This window comes from Pezoporus occidentalis, unplaced genomic scaffold (assembly GCF_034315485.1).
Source record: "Pezoporus occidentalis ecotype Australia unplaced genomic scaffold, CSIRO_AGI_Poc_V1 ctg159, whole genome shotgun sequence".
Lineage (NCBI taxonomy): Eukaryota > Metazoa > Chordata > Aves > Psittaciformes > Psittacidae > Pezoporus > Pezoporus occidentalis.
In genome coordinates, this window is record NW_026913415.1 from 2,343,408 (window position 1) to 2,364,642 (window position 21,235).

At 41.7% G+C, this 21,235-nt stretch overlaps 1 protein-coding gene across 6 annotated transcripts in view; it reads left to right on the forward strand.

Annotated features, from left to right (window-relative positions):
• The window catches only part of PEAK1 (pseudopodium enriched atypical kinase 1), a 113,939-nt gene that overhangs the window by 83,057 nt on the left and 9,647 nt on the right, over positions 1 to 21,235 (forward strand). For 5 of the 6 annotated variants that reach the window (XM_062612231.1, XM_062612227.1, XM_062612232.1 and 2 more), the window contains 3 exons: positions 3,483 to 3,599; positions 5,378 to 5,574; positions 14,164 to 14,912. In XM_062612231.1, coding sequence (XP_062468215.1) covers positions 3,483 to 3,599; positions 5,378 to 5,574; positions 14,164 to 14,912 — 1,063 coding nt within the window. The remainder of the gene's footprint in view (positions 1 to 3,482; positions 3,600 to 5,377; positions 5,575 to 14,163; positions 14,913 to 21,235) is intronic. The other variant, XM_062612233.1, reaches the window with a different exon arrangement.

Sequence of the window (21,235 nt, forward strand, 5' to 3'; positions counted from 1 at the left end):
AGCCAGATTGCTGCTCCTGGAATGAACATAAATGAGAGTGATGGGAGAATCCCATAGAGAACTGGCCAAAAACTTGCACAGTTCCTGCCTGCCATGGGAGCATTTCGGGAGTAGAAGTGAATCTCAAGTGCTTTTTGTTGTGCTGCCTGCCTTGAGGTTGCTGACAACTGCTAGCAGTGTTTGCTTTACATTACAAATGTGATTTCTAGAATCCAAGCCAGGCACTGAATTTCCATATACAGGCAATGGAGAAAGACAGTTCCAATGAGGTGATTTAGAGCACCAAGACTTAAAAGGTCCCAAATGGGTTATTTCTTCAGTGGTTTTTTTTTAGCAGTTTCTTTTATGCACATTAAGTGTTATTTAAGGGGTGGGGGAAAGATAGGTGACTGGGGCTCGGGGAGTGCCACAGTGCACATCATCTGTGGCCTTCTGAGCCTGAGCAGTGTAAGGAATGGAGCTCTCCTGAGTCAGTGGGACAGGAGCCATGACATTACTGTGAGTTCTCTGGGTGTCTAGAGGAATACGGATGTCGTAACAGATTACTCAGTAAAAACAACTGCAAGCATTGTTCTTCAAAAATGTACTCGTATGCTAAGACCAAGATTGCATCCAGAGGCCGGCAGGAATAACCACCACTGCCACATTCCACTTGCTCACCGTCATTGATCCAATCCTGCAGATTGCACAGCTGCCTGAGAACAAACTCTTGTAACTCACAGTAGGGCTCCATTCAAAACAAAGTCCTTCCCACTTTGGAGGACCTCTTGTGTAAGTCTTAAGGTAAGGTTCTCACCTGAATCCAAAACACTTGAAGTGTGGCTTGCATAAATTTGTGAGGAGGATGCAAGGATGTTGGAGGACAAAAGCAAAACCTTGCTCCAGCAAGTCTACTGAAAGGGGAGAAATTCCCAATGGAAGCCTTCATGTGGAACTATCAGCTCCCCCATCTCCCCAAATCCATCTCGATTTGCTTTTCTCTAGATACTAGCAGGGTTTATTTACCTTAGCAGCACTCAGCAGTGCTTTTAAAAGGATTGACCATCTATCTTACACGGCTTCATCAATGCAAAGCTTGGGTGGGATTTTTCTCTAGCGCATCTCTCTGCTAACAGAAGTGGGAATCGTGCACGTTCATTAAGCAAGAAGTTTAGTAACGTTTTATGTGAATACCTGTAAACACCAAGCACTGCTAAAGAACCAAGCAGAAGGGATTTTACCATTTATTACTTTGTAAGTTTAGATTAAGGAACGGTAAATCATGTATTATTGTGCTTAACTCCTCCGATACAGTCTGGAAAATGGGAAGACTAAGAACTTAAAATGGATAAAGACAAATGTCTCCTTTAGAATGCACAGTTAATCTGTGGAGCCCATTGCCATCAAGTTTCACTGACACTAAAGAGCTTAGCAGGATGTCTTTACTGGATTATCAAATGTACTCTCTTTATCCATGCAAACATCACTTTATACCAGATTTAAAACAAAATACGTAAATTCCCATGCTTCAGGACTAATCCAACTTCTGAATCAATAAGAACTAGGAATAAACTTGATGGCTTAGTCACTGCAGATGGTCATTTGAGAAGTTTCTTTCACTTTCTTCTTACATGACTGTTTCTGGCTGATTGGGGCGATGAGGAACTGAACTGCATGAGCCACTGCATACGTACACCCATGTGTACGCTGACTGAAACCTGGGCACTCGTGGCCTTTGCCTAGTGTTTGTCAGGAATGAAGTGGTCTCTGTTCTGGGTAGAAGGTCCTGTGTAAGGAGGCCTTGGCTGCCTCCAAGCCATGAACCTCTGCATTTTTCCTCAAGCATTACTCAGTCAATTTAGGCTTTATATTAGCTTTATTAGTTTAAAAGTGTTGGGCCTGAGGGGACCTCCAAGGGATCTCTTTGAAACTAACCATATCTAGAAACGACACAGATTTTTTTGTGTAGAACTGAGTCATCTGCCTTGTCGGGCTCTCTCATCTCAAACTGTCTCTACTGCTTTGCTGATGTCCACTGAGGGAGGAGATCAGAGCCTCAGCTGGGTCAAAGGCCACATTAGCTTTCCTCTGTTTCTGTCTCTAGTTTCTGCCACTTGGATTTATGTGCTGTCTTGCACGGAGCTGTACTCCCTCAGCTTGACCTCTAGATCTGACCCTAATTCAGGAATGCGCTCTCAGAATCACTTCTTATAAGTATTCTGCTCTCTCTGCTCATGTTCATTGCTGCTTATGAATCACGCAAATTGAGAAGGCGTGATCTGAATAGAGGAAAATACAGGTCAGACAATAGCTGTGGTTCCGCTGTCCTCATGAAAATCAACACGCCGCACAGGCTGCTCTCTGGGTTCTTATTATTCCCAAAAGACCGAGGCAAGTTAGAGAACATCATCTTTTGGCTACCTTCCAAAAGCTGTGGAGGAGGAGAGCCTGAGGGAAGGAGTCGGGGGCATTTGTCCCCACAGAAGAAAACCACTTTTAAAACCATTTTGAGCTTATGTGCATGTGAGTGACAAGCATGTGAATTCAGTGGGCCATGAATCGGGAGGACGGTCGGTCACTTTTATGGTGAGCAGAGTTCTCCGAGGTAATGAATTTCCTATGAAGTTTAGGTTTGAAATAAAAAAGGGAAAAGAACAAGGCTCGGACAGAGGAGGCTGCACCCACTATGGTAAAAGCTAAATACGTGCTCTTATGCAAGGCATCAAAGAATCCATCCTGGCAAAATAGCTATAAATATCCCAAATAAGGAGATAGCTTTAAGTATCACTTGCTATCAACAAGCAGATACAAAGTTATACAAGATCAGGCTTTAATAGCTGTAATCTCAGAGAACTGCTTGTTTATCAGCTGCTCTGCTTCTCTTGAAAACTGCTGCTTTTAACTGTTTAGGCTACACCATGAAGCAAAAGCAATTGGGAATTGGGTTCCTGCAGCTTACAGGGTGAGGATGTTTTCCCCTTTTGTTCCTTCTGGCTTCTGTCGGCACCGGTCACGCGTTGGCATTTTGCTCGTGGGTCGCTGCACCTCGTACGTATGCTGGGTCTCTCCATCCTTTCTGTTCAGTTACAGGGAAGCTTTTCCCCACCGATTTCATGGCCTGACACCCAAGTGCTGCGATTTAAAATGTATTAGATGCACACACTAAGACTGGTTGGAATACAGGTCTGAGATACTCACTTTCGCCAGCGGCTTAGTCAAAGTTCTTAAAACTCCTCTTGCAATTTGAACCTGCTTTTCCTTAACTCATTAACATGACTAAGACCATAGCTCTCATACCAGAACAGTGATGTAGCAGCCTGTGAACTGTTTTCAACTCAGGAGGCAGTGGAAGAGTTAAGAAGGCAGGGCTGTAACTAACTGGTTTCCTGGGGCGCTTTGGCAAGTCCCTGGGACCAACCCCCTAAGGTAAACATTAAGGTGCAGTAGGTGTATCACTCTGTGCAGAGTTCAGCCCTGTTGCTTACAGCTTGCACAACTTGTAGCACATCAGAACACTGTGGGATCAATGGCTCGCCAGAGTTTCAAGACATGATTAAAAGACTCAAGAAGGCCCTGAAAGAATTTCCTTTAATGGGGAATTGTGTGAGTGAGTACAGTGGGTGAGTTGGTATTTTTTTTCTTTCTTCCTTTCTAGCTGTTGGTTTACTTTGCCAAAACGCTTCTGAGCTTAGGTTTAGTGAATGTGCTTGCATGTGTCTGGTTTGGAGAATGAGTATGTTCTGTACCTCACCAATCGGTACTAAAAACTTACTTTGAGATACGGTAACTCCCGGTTTGTGGCAATGACACAACTGTAAAGCTATTAGACCCTAGTTTTTCCGAAGGAAAACACCCCTGTTGAGGAATGCAGGTATGTATCTGATTTACAGCAACTACAAGCCTTTAGATGATTTTTTCATCATCTTGAGAGCCTTGTTACTGCTTTACTTTCATGTATGCTTTGCTCTGGAATTATGCGAGGTTAACTCTAGTGAATATATTTACAGCACATGGAATGTTCTTCACACTGTTCCTATGCATGGTACTAAAAACGTACAAAAAAATTTATTCTAATTAAAGATTACATCTTTTTGAACTTCTGCCATTTTTCCTCTTTTACTAACAAGTTCTAATGAGCTTGGTTTGTATCAGCCTGCAGTTAGAATTCATGAGTCTGAGTAGAAACGGCATGTGCGCACTGCACCGTACATGGAGCCTTGTGTTATGCAAAGCACTGGCATGTTTTAATCTTTGTAGTCTGGGATTGCTAGAAGATTATGTACCGTGCTTTTCAGTAGTTTGGCTTTGCCATAGAGAGACATAAGCCTGTAATTTATGTAAAGTCTTTGAGGAAGTTTTAAATCTTTACCACACAAATTAATTATCTGCCCAGATGTCTGATGTGCTGCTCATCCTGCAAAGGAAGCGTTACTCCTATCCCTTCTGGAAGTCACGAGCACTTAAAAATCTTGCTTCTATTTGATTAGTGACCAGGACATTGAGGTTTGGCCTATAGTGAGTACTTGTTTCTGTGAGAGAGAGCATAAAGGCACAGAAATGTTTTTGCTCCAACATGTTTTTGTGGCATATTATTGATAATTGCTGCTGTTTTCTGTAGGATTGGGGTTTTTTTAATAAACCTGGATAGTTATCAAAATTCTATAATGCATAATTTAAAAACGATACTGCAATAAATATATCCATGGCAACTGATTGAATCCCTGATTTCCACACCTTTTAAGTTTGTAAGTCATCACAATTTGATTAAAACCTCATGGCTAAGAGCGAGCACAGAGGAAAGTCTTGATGGCCTTTTGCAATTGGTCTAATGCGGATGGATTTTAATCCTGGAGAATTTTACATGGGAAATACATTACTGGCTTAGATAAGCTACTGATCTGTTTCCCAGAGTGTCAATTCCCCAGTTCCTACCAGTACACGAAAATGTATCATTACAGTTGTATGCACTGATTAAGATTTCACAGCCCCCTTGCTATACCTTGGTCTCCTCGATTAAAGCAAAACCACTGATTGGTGAAAAGCACCTTAAATTCAGCTGTTGTCCTATGAGTCCTACATGTTTTATGCAGAATTACGCCTGTATATACAGGCGCACGTATCTTGATTGTAGTCGACTGTAAAACATTTTATTGCCCCTTTTGTATGAAAGGTGTGAACCTTTCTTCCTGTTACTATTTCAGTCAAAAGTTGTTTCTTCTTATTAAGGAAAATAAATATTACAGAAAGTTGGTTTTTAAAAGGAAGGGTGAGAACAGCTTTCCTACTTTACCAGTTCGTTCCCTTTCCTGAAGACGTTTAATGCCTCATCTGGTATTCTGCCAGTAGGATCTAGCACCGAGCTTTGGTCTCCAGGTGATTTTGTCTCGTTTCGTTTCAGTCAAGTGCCCGATGATACGACACTGGAGGATTTGTCCCCTCGTGTTCCCAGAGCTGTGTTTGTGAAGCAGGACAATGGTGGCAGTGCCTCAGTCATACCAGTATCATCTCTCCGTGGCCCACAGGCGGAGGAAGAAAAGGAAGAAACTTCAAGTTCTCCTGACTTAAATGCTTGCAGTGCTACGTACAGCAATTTAGGTAAGTGTGTTCTCAGAGGGGAAGATTTAAGTTCTCTCAGGTCTTACACACCTTTCTAGGACATGGAGAACCTTTGGAACAGCTCGATACACTTCCATAAGGTTAGTTTTTCAAGACAACCTTTTAAGTATGAATTTAAATATTTAAAATAACATAAATTCTTAATAAATTTAAATCTTAGTTTAAATGTTAATAGGAAACAGTTTTGTTGTCTCATTCTGGGATACACAACCAAGAAAATGAAGATTCGGCCCACTCAAAGAGTTTTCTTTCCTGTGATTTTAAAACTACCTTTTAATTGCTCTCCATGATAAGCATCTCGCATACTTTTAAAAGACACCCTGTTTGATCTGTTTGGAGGAGCTTTTACCAAAGGAGTTTAACGCACGGAGCAGGGAGGCTTTTAGGACGCTTTATTTTAGAGCATCAATGACTTCTAAAATGTTTGTAGCCATCTTCTGTTTACTAAAACATTTCTCATCCCAGTCTGAGAGTTTACTGTTGCTCCTTCAGAAAAGTTGAAGGTATGAATGTCCCGAAGGTACTGCATGGTCTGTGCAGCTACTGCTGAACTCCTGACATGTATTAAGAAGATACACGTATGCAGGGCTTCTCTGGGAAATAAGTGAGCAAGACAAATTAGCATCCCCTGAGATACACTATCAATATTATCAGCCTCATTTTGTAAAGCATTTTGATTTGAAGTACTGTGAATTCAGGAATACTTACAGCCTTATTTTCTAAAAGAACAAAAATCTCTCATTTATTATGTTCGAGAACACCTGAATACAGGTGTTTCTGTAATACTTCAACCCTGTAGTATGTATTAAGCATCTGGACAACTTATTAAGCATTTGGACAAGAGTAACCTGACAGCACTGAGCTGGCTCACACAAACAGGGGGTTGGCACATCCACACAGGTTTGAGGGATCAAGAACTACATTTCAAAGCCTCAGGTGCATACATTCCTTAGACATTTAGTGATATTGCTGCATTTTTTTTTCCTGAAATGTGAATTAGTGGCCAACTTATTAATGTGTTCTGCTACTAAAACATTCATTAGGTGTTGTTTATAAAGCATAAAGAGGAAAAATATCCTGCCCAAGAGTGCTGTTAACCTCTACCAAGAGATTGTAACTTCAGGGAAGAAAACTAATACTTATATTTGTATGCTGAATTATTGAAAGATCCAATGAATTGTTTTCGTATATATATGATGTATATATATATGTGTATCTGTATATTTTCTGAATGTAGGACATAGCTATGTTACAATAGAATCCAGTCAGTGAATCTAGCCACATCAGAACTATTTACAGCATGGTTAGCCCACGTCCTTAACCAGACTGACATGTAAAAGGGTCAAGCTAAGATATCATTTAATGTATGAAATATCGCTTATTCCTCGTGGTGAGATTGCTGGTTTTTAGCCAGAGTGCTCACACAGCCCAGGAATGACTTGTATTTCATAACCAGAGTGATGCTAGTGTGAATCTTCTGTTCAAATCTGTACTCAATTTAGCTCAGTTTTAGCAAGAGGTCACACCTGATGGCAGCCTCTTCACTGCACAGAATTAGACGTGCTTCCGTAGGTAGACCTCTGTCCTCCCCACGGCATCTCACAAGCTGGGAGTAGCCAACTCATGGGAAAGGCAATAAAACACCATCAAACACTGGAACAGGTTGCCCAGGGAAGTTGTGGAGTCTCCTGTGGAGAGACTCAAAACCCAACTGGACATGGGCCTGGACACCCTGCTCCAGCTGTGACTCAGACTGAGCAGAGAAGGTTGGACCTGACCAGCTCAAGAAGTCCCTTCCAACCTAAATGCTTCACCCAAATCACTTCCATCAGTCCTCGTTTTGGGCAGTGTTTTTTCTGTGTAGAACTGTATAAAACGTGACCCTCAGCATTCTATTCAAAATCTTCTCCTCATCCTTGGCTGACTTTTCAGATTTGGTGTCACCAAAGTAAGTTTTAGGTTTGAAAGAGTTAAAGTAACTTCGAGGCTTGGCTTGGTCTGGCTTGGCAAGCTTGCTCCTTGTTAAAAGCACTGCTGCCCTAAATGGCACTGAGTTCTCTGGCTGCTGTTCAAGCCCTTCTCTGGTTTATTCAAGCAGCCTCACTAATGCAGATAGCTATCAGGAGATTACTAGGTAGGAATAGAGAATAATTCCTACTTGTTTGCACATCTTACATCACCAAGCAGCAAAATCATAGATTTTGTAAAATTGACAAATACTGATCTACGTAACTGAAAGAAAGGGTGAGACAAGAATTTACATCACATTTGACTCTTGCTTCAACTGCAATTGCTTCCACAGTTACCTTCTTTATAGCTACATACTACAGCCTGTAGTTTGGAAAATATATTGTGACCATTTGAATTTGCAGCATATAATGCACAATATTCACTTTTAAAATACTGATATAATACATATTCTGTGGGGGTTTTATTGAAAAGCAGATAATACTGTGTCGTTACCTTGATAAATGTCTAACCTGCAGTTGTGACACATCACATGGAATTTTATGAACAGAAATTACAGCAAGCTTTGGTAAACTTTCATCTGCAGTCAGGTAGTAGTTTATATTGGGTATTGCCCTCACATGTAGCTGGCTTTGGCCTTCCCCTGCTCCCACAGGAGTTATCCCATCAGCAGTTTACAGTCCTGCCTGCAAAACCTGCAGGTGTGCCTGCAGTTATCTGTCAGGAAAGAAACCGCAGATGCAGAATCTGGGAGCAGCTCACGTGTAAAATCTGGGCTGTATTTGCTATTTCAGCAAACCTGTAACATCAGACATCTAGGAGTTAAAAAAGAAAATGTAAAATGCAAGCAGGCATTACCAAGATGGAGGATTCTTCTCAGATACGGGGTAAAAGAGCTGGGGCTTTCAGGAAACCTGAGGTCCCACTATGATGATAGATGAAAGAGCCCAGTGTGTTCTGGGTGTGTAAACAAGAGGAGTTTAAGAAGAATGGTTAAAAAAACACTGTACAGGCTCTAAAGAACAGTTTTGCAAATGCCTAGTATTGTGTCAGGCCCTTTATAGGGACTAACTGAAGAAGCTGAATCTGTTCAGCTTATCAAAGAAACAGGGTCTGGCTTGATCATAGTGCGGATGGATGCTCATGTGGTGAGCAGAACTGTGGAGAGGGGTACCTTTGGTATCAACAGCCAACGCATTTAAAACTCCAGTGGATTCTAGATGCAGAAACAAACGTTCAGATGTGCAAGGTCAGGCGTGGCTGTTTCTTTTGTATGGTGTGCCCTTATTCTAACAGAACTTAATTCGGGTAAGCCCTGTAGCTTATGGTAAGGAAGACAAGAGAAGGGAAATCCATTCCTTTATTAACCTTTACTTTTTTCTCTTTGTTTGACTTTATTAAGGAAATAACTTGATTGAACTTATATCGCTGTAAGTAGATGCAGTATAGATTCTCAGTATACTCGGGGTAGTATTTCTGTCATTTACAAAAGAATAGATTATTTTATTATCAGCCATTTTTGTCCTTACACCTAAAGAAAAGGTGGAAAAAAAAAAAGGCTAAGTTTCTAGGTTTTATGATTGTTGACACTGGAAAAAATCCCAAACGACAGCATCTGCCATGGAGTATTGCCTCAGTCAGTAAGTTAGACAAGAGCAGTGTGCTTTAGTCAGGCTATAAATAAGGTAGTGAAATCATTGCTGACTAAAACTGACAGTTCAGTGACAGACAGTGATTACAGTATCAGTCTGAGGCATTTTGTATGCTATGTAATTAGTCCAGGTAATATCTTTAACATGGTGTAATGGAGGGCAGGCAGCAAGACCTGACAAGTCACCAAGGCAGACAAGTGTTGCATCTGAAGTTTGTATTTATCTCGTGCTTGCAGTCTGTCTCACTGTAGTTCTGTGCAGAGCCTCAGATTATTGGTAGGAAACTGGAGGTGCATCATGAATGTTACTTAACAAGTGATATCTCTCCTTTCTGTTACATATATTATCATCCTTAGAAGTGATAAACATGCATTTCTTGCAATTGGGGCTGCGAAGGATGTTGGGAGCTTTTGCAGTGGTTGGAAGGTACTTCACGCATTTGTGGGTTTTGTCATGGTTTGGTTATTTCTATCAGTCAGGGTGTTAAGGATCAGGCTAACTGATCTGCTGCTTATACAGAGAAATCTTTTCCAGGCTCTGTATTACAATAAAAATGCAGATTGCAAAGGATGATGAATATCCAAGTACAAGGGGAAGAGGGGGAAGTACTAGGACAAGGGTAGAGAGGGGGAATTTCTAAAGTGGAGGTGGCCAACCTGTGGATTTTACTTAGTGAATACTTTAATCGGCTTTTCACAACTGGACTTTGTAAGGTGAAATGGGGATGTACTGACATGAGAACTACAGGCACATCTGACTCCATTCCTCGCTGTGAGGAGGAACAGGTCAGCAGAGGCTGCCAAAGCAAATGCCACTGGATGGCTCCGAGATCCAGCACAGCCCTGTCTTGCAGTGGGTTTCCTGCAGACACCTAAGAGCCACCTGAAATTCCTCTTTCTCACTCTTCTCTACTGTAGAGTCCACAGTTTTGATTTTAGTTCAGTTGGGGTTTTCATACATGTGGCCTTGGGATATTGGTTATCCATGTTGTACATGCATTATTATTACATTTTTTGTTGTCCTTGGCAATGTAAAATGAGGAGCTTTTGTCAAAGTGATGTGTTAAGTTTGAGACTGGCAGAGGTGAGAGTTATTTTGGTCATTTTAGCCCTCTGGGTCTTGTTCATCCTCTAAATCCTTGCACTGGGGGATTAGGGATTAAGTAGTACTATAATGATCACTAAAATTGAGAACAGAGTTAGTAATCATGGCAGTCATTTAGTGACTACTGTGAATGCTAGAGTATTGTTTTCAGCTCTAAGTCACATCTTCCCACAAGGGATGTTATCCTTGGATGAGAGATGGTAATGGCATATAATCAGAAAACCACTTTCAGGAATCAAGGGGAATGTAGGATATATTACCATGTCAAGAGTAAAATGAGTTTGGAGAAAGTACAGCAGCAGCCTGCTGTCATTGGTGTATTGGCCTATCATGTTTTGTAGAGCAATATATGTCTCAGGAATAGTTCTGATCAAGGCAGGCTGGAAGCATGCAGTGTGTCACCCCCTTGGCTTGCCTGATTCACCATTACTTGTCTTCCCAGTTAAAGAAGCATTTTACTTCACAGTTCTGACTCTTCCTGACAATGTGCACAGCTGATCTGGTCTAAGCAAAAACCATGGACGGACTGTCAAAAAGTCTAAATAATAATTATGCCATTACTCTAAGAAACACATGCTCTTGGAATATAAATGTGAATGAAACCTGAGCCCAGTGTGTCGGATTGAATAGGTTCATGCGCTAACACAAGTTGCAATGCAAAGTCTGATGATAGACCAGTCATCCCCAAAAATAAAATCTAAGTGCTTTAGGACTGATTTGGAGTTTCAGAGCTCTGCGTGATACCTGGAGACTTCAGTATCTAAACAGTATAGAGAGCCTGCAATAGATGTTCCTGAACTGCAGAATTACTTAACGCTCTCTAGAAAGATGCTGTCTACAAAGAGTTCATTTTTTTTTCTGTCTTTGAGCAGTCTGGAAGCCACTTTAAATAACTTTAAGTGGTAGCCTAATATTGTGCCTGTTCCACCTTTCTATTTGCCTTCCAAGTGTACCTCAGGCTGAACCTTGTAATGTTGGAGCATCTGTGCAGTAGGTATGGAAATGATGGGGTTTCAGCATTGCAATGGGAGAAGGAGATGACAAGCAAGTAAGAGAAGCAAATGGTCTGCCAGGAACTGCATGCAAAAGAACATTCTTGTGCCTTTGGCAGGGACAAAATTTAAGACAACCATTTCTTTTTGCTAGACAATGAATTTCAAATGCAGAACATGCAGCATCACGCCATGCTTGGGGAAAGCTGAGCTGGAAAGAATAGGCCATTGGGCATGAAAGAAATGTACAGCATTAAGAACTCAGCATAAAAACAGTTCACATGTGAGCTTTTCAAACACATAGTACAGATGGCTAGATTACAATATGGAAAACTAGTTCTTGTGGGGAGAAATGATACTGTAACATGACATGTTTTACACACTCGTTTTCCTCAGCTGAAAATACTTGGAAAAGTAAGTACATAATGGCTTGCACATGCAGTTCTCTGGATCCTGCCACCCCCACCAGACATCTGCAAAGACAACTTCTGGTTATGAAAACCACCTTCAATTTTGATGTCACAGTTCCAACAGCTACGCAAAAGTCAGTGGGTGCACTCGCAACACCCCTTGCTGTATGAAAGGCTTTTGGAGGACAGAGCCATTAAAGCAGATGGAAAATAAGGGAATCAAGAAGAAACACTGCTGTAAATCTTACCTTTCCTGGAGAGAACTTGTGCTGCTTTTGCTTGAGATGTGCATCTTGCTGTTTCCCTCTAGCATCTGTGCAGTCCTTGGATGAGCAAGTCACAGAAGCAATATGTATTGGGAAACTGCCTCCTGAAATAAGCAGCAGTTAGGCTATTTTAGCATAGTGGGGAAGAGGGTAAGAATGAGCAAATGGGCACGGGATCTTTAACACAGAGTATTGCAAGGGGTACAAGTGCATAGGTCACAGATTTTGTAAGAGTGAGCAATTGTGGAAGACAACACATGTTTGGATGAGCAAGAAAGTTGAATATGAAGTGTGAGTGAATTTGTCTCAGGATTAAGCAAAAGCCTGCAGCATCTGGCAGTGTGTGTTTGGCACAGAGACATCAATTCTGCTTTTGACTCCGAATCGTGCCACTCTGTAGAAAGTAACCTTGTGATAGGAGTTCCTGCACTGCTCAGCTGGCCCAAGTGGTACATGCTGCAGCATCTCAAACGGTGACAGGAGGAGCTGCTCTTAGAGCATGTTCACTGCAATAGCAAGATCAGAAAGGAGCAGTAGAGGGTCCCTGGACTGCTGAATTTTTTTTAAGCCACTTTAGAATGGCTTGGAGGGGACCTTAAAGAAAATCTCGTTCCAACCCCCCTGTCATGTGCAGGTTTATCACAATATCCATGCATATCACAAAATCCATGAGGCTCTTCGGAGGGTTTCTTGAGCTTAAACAAAACATAGAGGTACAGCTTCCATTTGTGATGCCATCTCTTCTAGAATGATTGAAAAGACATTGAATGTTAAGAGTTCAAGAGTCAATGCTATTCTGTTTGTGGATACATATAACAACACAGCCCTCCCTGATCTTCTGAATCTAGGAAGTCCTTTTCAGCGTTCTAACCCAGTGTTCCAGGGTTTTGTGCATCCTGGCCAAGAGGATCTTAAATCCTATAGTATTCATGAAAGCTCTAACAACCTATCTTCCAGCGGAAAGGAAGCTGTTGAGTTTCCTTTTCATGGACAGCAAAGTCATTTATTATTTATTATGGACCAAAGTGATGTAATGCCAATCTGAATCTGAGATTCCCCCCAGTTGGGTTCAGCATTCCAGTTCAGTCCTTTCTTTACGAAGACTTGGTGGACTTGGCATTGCTGGGTTAATGGTTGGACTCCGTGATCTTAAAGGTCATCTCCAGCCTAAATGATTTTATGATGCAGCAGATATTATAGAGTCACATAGCCACAGTGTCTTTCTACTTGCTGCTCCCGTGTTAGGAAGATGCTCAGCCACAGTTATACAGAGCACCCATTTCATGGCTGCTGTGTTGCAACTGTAAGAATTGGCTTCCTACTTTACCACAGTAGTCAATGAACCTCACAGGAGCAGCAGAAAACTTAGAGAACAATTTCTCTGAAAGCAGTGGTTGATTATTAAGAGTGGAAAAATCTCATTTTTGTATGAATAACAAGTGCTTAATTGTCCCAAAGCAGCCAGTTGGTCATTTGTGTTGTCTGTTTAGTGGCTTTTATTCGCTATTATATTATAGTAATTTATTTTTTCTTCATTTCCAAGGACTCTGGCAGTTATAAAGCATAATTGTCCTCTCTAAAAGCCATCCAAAACACATGACTGGAAGTTTATCTTCCCTAGAAGCATGCAAATGTTTGAAACCAGTCTGTCAGTGCAAATCCCGTGCTTTTGTGTCTGGACCTGCCATTTGGAATCTCAAAGAAAGAGTACACAGAGCCACTCAGCAGCATCCACCCCTATATAGCACATTCGAATAGGAAGTAAGGAGGAATATTACACTTGATTGACTGGAGAAGGAATTACAGGGGGCTGGCTGTAATTACTGACACTGGAATTTTGCCCTAGTGCCAAAATGGATGTTTGGGTTTTGCTCACACTTTTCATTATTAATCCTATGGGATGTAAAATGCCAGCATTGCTGGCACTGAAGCCAATTTGAATATATAGGCCATGGTCGAATTAGAAACTGAGTGCATATGACAATATATATATGTGATTTGGTCATTTTGATCTCTCATGAGTTCATCTTTTCAGGCATAGATTTAGGTTTTCTTCAAATATTGGGGGTATCTAGCACATTTTAATTTTTTTGCCCTAAAATTCTTTGTAGAGCACAAATACGAGCAGCAGATGAGTGCTTTAATCTTCTATTACTGTTATCTTCTTATTACACAGGACAGTCCAGAGCAGCCATGATACCTCCGAAACAGCCGAGGCAGCCGAAGGGAGCTTTGGATGATGCCATTGCCTTTGGAGGACTAGTAGACCAGGAGACAATGAACATCTTACAGCCAACGCCACCTCCACTGCCAAAGAAAACCATTTTGAGAGCCAACACAGAGCCCACTCCCAGAGACCTCCAGAAGCAGGCTCTGGAGAACAACCTGTGCATTGTGGCCAATCCCACCTACGATATCGACACCAACTGGGAAGCAAGCAGCGCCTGCTCTTCTGTCAGCCTGGAGCTCAAGATACTGGACAACGAGTCAGGAGATTCCTTGGACAGGCCTACAGAAAAGCTAAGAGCAACCACCTCAGCAACTAACAGTGTTTCCAGCCTAACCACTATCAGTATTAAGGACCGGTGTTCCAATAGCATGGAGTCTCTGACAGGGAGGCGCATCTCGCACACGAAGCAGGGCAAAGGAGTCCAGAAGCCGCAGAGACAAGCACTTTATCGAGGAATTGAAAACCGGGAGGAGGTGGTCGGTAAGATCCGGAGCCTTCACGCTGATTCACTGAAGAAGCTGGCACTTAAATGTGAAGACTTGTTCATGGCCGGACAGAAGGACCAGCTGCGCTTCGGCGTGGACAGCTGGTCGGATTTCCGGCTGACCAGCGACAAGCCGTGCTGCGAGGCAGGCGATGCAGTTTACTACCCAGCTTCTTACGCAAAAGATCCTCTCAACAATTATGCAGTCAAGGTAAGAGGGGCTTGAAAAACAGTAACCCTCCGCATCAGTGACAGAATAACATGCAACACACCCAGTAGCGATAAGCCCTGTAAGTGCATGGTTCTTGCACTTACAGGGCAAGGCAGCACTGCATGAAAAGTCAGATTCCCAGGACACAGGCCCTTCCATCTCACAAGGAGCCTGGGTTGCACTGGTATCTGCTGTTTAAGTTTCATCTGTTCTTATTGCAGCTCCAAAATCACTAAAACAAAATCAACCCAGCTCAGTCTTTACTGTGATCAGTGTTTCATTAAATACTGAAGAAAAAGCTGTATTACTTTAACGTGTGTCAGCAGCTGTTTGGAGACTTGCAATGCATAATCCTTTGGTTCATCTGCATGCACTAACACATCTCTTAGGAAAGATTTCAAAGTTCTCAGTTTTCAGAGCCATGCAATTTTAAATTTACAGGCTAGGCTAATATATCTTTATGCTCCCATGCAAGGTCTTATATTTCTATCACTGTTAATCACCAGCCTTCCAGAAGCTCTCTCAAGCCATCAGTGTTTTCTTATAAGCTATACTAAAAAAAGTGGAACGTGTCGGTGTTTTGTGGCCTTTTACTATTCAATTGATTTGGGTCTAGTTTAGTCTTCAGCTAACATGCTACAGAAATAAGATTTACTAGATTTACTCCTGATCTCTTAATGAACAGTTGGCGGTTGTCTCACTAGATGTTGTTACTTTATGGTCTTTTATATAGGTTGTTTGTTCTGAGAGCTGTATCTCTGCAGTTCTCAATGCTTATCTGGTAGGGTGATAGTAAGAAAGACAGCTGAGACTGGGCTCTGTCAGGCTTCCTGTGTGACCTTGAGTAAATCAGTGAATGTTTGACTGCCCCTTGTTGAAACTTGAGATAAAACCTTTATTACCCAGCATAGATAGGTGTGCGCGGCCCGATTGATTATTGCTCATGGAGAATGTTGACATTCTCAGAAGGCTGGTGCTTTACAGGAACAAAATATTATCACTCCGGCATCATCGTTTACAGGAAAGACAAAAAAGAAAAGGTAAGATTGGTACAACTGATATGTTCTTCTTGACTAGAAAAGGCATCTTCCTAAGGCAGATTTGTTGGCATAACCATTGGTACTTCTTTAATCATCAAGGAGCTCTTTTTGATAAGATGTGCAATGAAATACGGGTGTCCTGTGGACGGCTCAGAACCAGACCATGAATATATCTGGCAATCTACTCTGGTTGCAGAATCAGCAGTCTGGCATTGCTCAGTCTGGGGGGGTTTGGTTTCAGTAGACTAATGCAAAAGTGGTTGCTGCTAGGACCCAAGGTGGTATTTTTCTATATAGTCAGATCTGGGTTATCACTAATGTGATTCCTCTTTGCACAGTATGGATGTGCCCTTAAAGTATTCCCTGATAGGCAAGTCCTACGTCATTGTTTTCGTACCTGCTGTTCAAGAAAGAACAGCAATCTAGCATGGTCAAATATGTGCTTTTTTTATAGCTCCTCTTTCAGGTGTCTTAAAAGCAGTTCTCAGACTAACAAAATTCACTGCAGTGTAATATAGGTGTGATGGCCTTGAGAGTGAGCGAAGGATCCACAAAATATCCTTGAGCTGGAGGTCACCATGAGCTGTTGTGCTGTTACAATGAGAGGAAGCTGCTCTTGAAAATCCCCTCCCTATTGCTCAATGTGATGTATGAAGATACAGCCTCATCTTAACATTTGCCCCAGGCTGATCTTTGACTCTTTAAGTCATCAGTCCAGGAGCAGATTTGAACAAAACCTCCTGACAACAGATTGCTATTACATTACACAGAGATTTGGGAATTTAGCTTTAACAGATACACCAGTCTGATCATGGGTATTTTCTGAGTGAGTCAAATCATGTAATAGAAGATCTCCAGCAAATAAGCTGTGTGTTCCTGCCTTTTTAAATCCCTCATCCCCCCCAAAAATATGGCAAAAACAGTGAGATTAAAATTATCCAAAATACAGTCTTCCTGTTGGTTTTTATCAAGTCTTAGAAATATAATTTGAAAGTGTATATGGAGCCACACAGTGTAAATTTCTGTAGCTCTTTTGAGTTCTATAGAACTACCCAAGCAACAAGTCAGACACTTCTTAACTTCTATGATTTTAATATTAGATTTGAGGGAAAAATGTGACAACAGGATTTCTGAATTCTTGTTCCTTTGTAGAAAACAAGAGATTCACCCCAAAGAGGGTTAAGTCTTAATACATAAGTAAAAAAAAAACAACAAATCACATTTTCAGACTGTATCTCCAAAAGCAGAATTACAAAAGCGCTGTTAAAAAATAAGCTTTCACTATTTGACTGCTGCAGAACTAAATGAAGCAGAATGAACCTTTTGTGCAGATGCATGTACCAGTGCACCTCTGTGTTTTGGTGGTACCACCAAAGATGCTCTGATAAACCTGGTGAAGGGCACAACTTGCTCTGTCAAACATTGTTTGAAGGGGTGTGTTGTTTCAAATCATCGCTATGCGTTTTGCTTCACTCTCACCTAATCATCATCATCATGCCAGTAAACATCCTGTGCCAAAACTGTTGCAGGAAGTCATGTGGAAATTATTTTGACCGAAACATAAGTAAAACCAGTAAATAAGTCATAAACCTTCTTTTCCAAATGGAAAAACCAGAAGTTCCTGTACAGGAAAGGTTTCCATAAAATTCTAGTCCCTGAAGTACTTTTCCTTCACTAAGTGCAGTACCACTAAGGTAGATCTGGGGCAATATGGGTAAACATTCATCTGAAACCACAGCCTTATCAGTAATTCCAAATATGTAGCATAAAGGTTACATTAAAGTGAAAGCAGCAGAGAGCACAAGCTTTTGTACAGACTGGACTGGATTAGTTTAATTCTTAGTATCTGTATAGATTGAATAAGGCAGTGATATGACACATCCTTTTTATTGGGGAAAAAAGATTACTCAGACTGAGTAACAGACAAGGTAATTACTGTGTCACTGGTGTGAGCTACTGCCACTTGCAGTATTAAACTCGCAAGGAAATTACTGCACGGTATCATAGACAGACACATAGAAATCATGATTCAGAGTCCACATGGAACAATACAGCCGTCAAATCCAGCATGGTTATGGCCTGCAGCTTGTGTGTTCTGGCCACAGGCACACGTTGCAATGCAGTTCAGGCAGGATAACAGGAACTGCAGAGGTGCAAACAGCTCAAAAGGAGCAGTTAAGTTTATTGCTTTGACTGATACAGAGCAGCAGCAGCAGTTCTTCTAGCAGTAAAACCTTGGCCTTTCTGCTAAGGTTCCTGTCGCAAGCATCAGCCAGAGCAATGCAGAAGTACAATGGTTATTGGGCTGAATATGGCTGACAGTTTCCTTGTTGCAGCTGACAGCTCTTTTCCAGTTCTGTTTGGTTTGTCCAGTGTGCTAAGGCGGGGGTTTGGTAACTCAGTTTGCTAGTGGAGCTTCTTGCAGGGGTGTTACTAAAGGTCATCCCAGAACGTCATGCTTCGGATGAAAATAAAGCTCTGGACGTTCATCTTTCAGCCCATCCCGAGTTCAGTCCCAGCAGCGTACAGCCCTGTATTTTGGCACATCATTAAATAGTCAAAGCTCTGTTCCAAGGCCAGATCAAGAGAATGAGGTCAATCAGAGATCAAGCTGGCCTCCTTGGAAAACAAGGTTGTGCCAAGAACAAGCTATCAATTTGGGATTAGCAAGCTTTCATTCTGCACAGAATTTCATTTGCAGTTGTCCCTCTGTGCAATACAACGCAGCAGCACAGATGGTGCAGTCTTTGTGATCTTCTGTGTTTCTCATTTTCAGCATTTGTAAATTCATTTCCCACAATATTCACCGTGCTCTAAGTTCACTGACGCCTGGAAAATGCATAGGACAGAGTGGAAATGAGATTCCCTGCTGGTAAAGTGGAAGTCAGCTGATGGCACAATAGGCTACTGGCCTCATAAAGGAAAAAGAAAAGCTAATGCAGAACAGTTTCTAGAAGCTCTGAACCATTAAAATCTTGCTTCTTAGGGATGGGGGCAGAGGGGAGAAAATGGAAATGGTGGGATATACGGAAACTTGTTCCCACCCCTAGAAATGTGACTGAAGTTTAGTTCCTATGGATGCACTAAAGATAAATGATGGCAGTGCATTCCAGTGAAAAGGAAGATGGAAGGTTTCCATTCCTTCCTACTCGGATCTCTGCTTTTCTCTCATTGTTTTCTTGCATCATGTGGAAGGGCTTTTTACCAGCATTGCTTCACCTTTTGAGCAACCAGCTCTTTATCAGCTTTCGAAATGAGGTTTGCCAAGCCCTTATCAACACCTTCCTTTCAGCTACTATCACATACCTTATCTTCATGGCTCAGCTGATTGTATTTCATTAAAGCAAATGGTAAATGAGGGATTGATCCTACTTTCTGTTGGTGTTTCAGTCCAGGTATTTTCACCTTTTTTTCTTTTCCCATGCCCCAGAAAAATAGGAATTCAACATACGAGGTATGTAAAAGGCAACAGGTTTTCCATGGGGTTTTAGAGGAGTTAACTGGAACAGACAAAAGCTTTAAAAATCATGCAAAGAAAACTGGGCTATGTATTTACTCAGTTTCGACACAGCATTAACTGTCACAAACAGAAAAGCTCTGTATCCACTCCTTTAGCAATGCATCGCAAGCAGTCTAAAACACTGCTCCCTAAATCTTTTCAAATGTAAATCTAGACTTTGGTTGCATTACTGATTCTCACCATTTTGAAAATGTTATTCCAATACGAGTTGGAATACAGAGTTATTCCAATACAAAATGCTAGGAGGAGCATTATTACCCATTAACAGTATTAAACACTAACATTCAGCATTCTACGGCAAAATGGGAATATAAAATAGCCTTCTGAGTAGGATCTGCAACTCAGAAAACGATAACTAGTACAAGAAGTTTGTCAGTAAATTGTATTTCCATTCTATAAGCTTTCCTTGAACAGATCAGTAAGAAAACTTGGTCTGCCTCCACTGCTTTCAGCACATTTTCCTCTTCTAATGAGATATTGGTAAATAAGAATGTGAGCTGTCCAATCTAAAGCCCCAGGAGTTACCTGGACTCGAGCAGCTGCATTTGACAGCAGAAGCCTGAAGAGCAGCCAGATGCTTACAGGAATGTTAGTTTATTGCAGGTTTGTCTTGTAGAAAGTGTTTTCTGAATTCAGACAGGTGACCCTTTGTTGTCTTACTCCAGTTCTGGGGTGCAGCTTGTAGACAGCCCAGCTTTCCATTGTAGACAGCCCAGCTTTCCATTCCCCTTGTCAAGTACAAAGCATTTAGTGTACAGATTTTAGTGTTTGTTTCTATAGTCAGCAAATTAATCAGCCTTAAATAACCCAGCTGCCTTTCCACTTCTCACTTCATGGTGTTCATAAACCAAAAGCAAGGAGCAGAAAATACCTCTCCAATCAGATCTCGGCTCTCTTGACTTTGTAGATAGTGCATGCATGTTCATGTACCCATATACTTCCCTGCCTTTCATTTCTGTTTTGTTGGTATAAAGAGAGGAGTCTGAAACTCCTAAAAGTGACTTTGGGGAAAGTTTGTGCTGTGGATTCAGATTTGAGAGTGGATGCTGCTCTGGAGGTTTTCATGGACCACACTAACAATGGAGTTAGTATTGTGGCTTGTTCACTCTGGGAAGTGTTACAAGGATCATTACAAACAAAGCTCTGTTCTGCTTGATGCTGGAGAGGTCTTCACTGGAATACTGCATTCATTATAGGGTACCACTCTTCAGGAAGATGTAATAAATGGGGAGAACCCAGAAAAGAGCAACAAAAATTGGAGAGTTAGAAATAAAGATAGGAGAAATGAGGGCTGGAATGAGGGAAAAGAAGGCAACAAGGCGGGGGGGGGGGGTGGGGGGGTGGGGAATTACATTTCCCAAGTGTGAAGGTGTAATGTTAAAAGATAAGAATCTATATTTTTTAATATACCACCTAGGAGAAGGGCCATCAGTTCAATCTGTAAAATAGGCTTAGGATTGAATAGCAGGAAGGAAGAGCAAGGAGAAGATAGAGAAGAACAGCTCACTTTTGGGGTGCTTTTAGTAGGCTGGAAAGGCATCCCTTAGGAATGATCCAGCCTGCAGCATACAGATCAGGCCAGTTCTGCTGGCTCAGAGGAAGAGGGAATGAGTGCAAAGGCAGTGTACGCCGCCCTAACAGCTGAACGCCTTTTGGTGCAGAGGTGCGTGGCCAGTCATTTGTAAATCAGAAGGAAGCATCACCACCTCCACAGAGGCCTGTGAGAGCTGCTTCTGTACCATTTGTGAGCCCTTTTCTGAAGT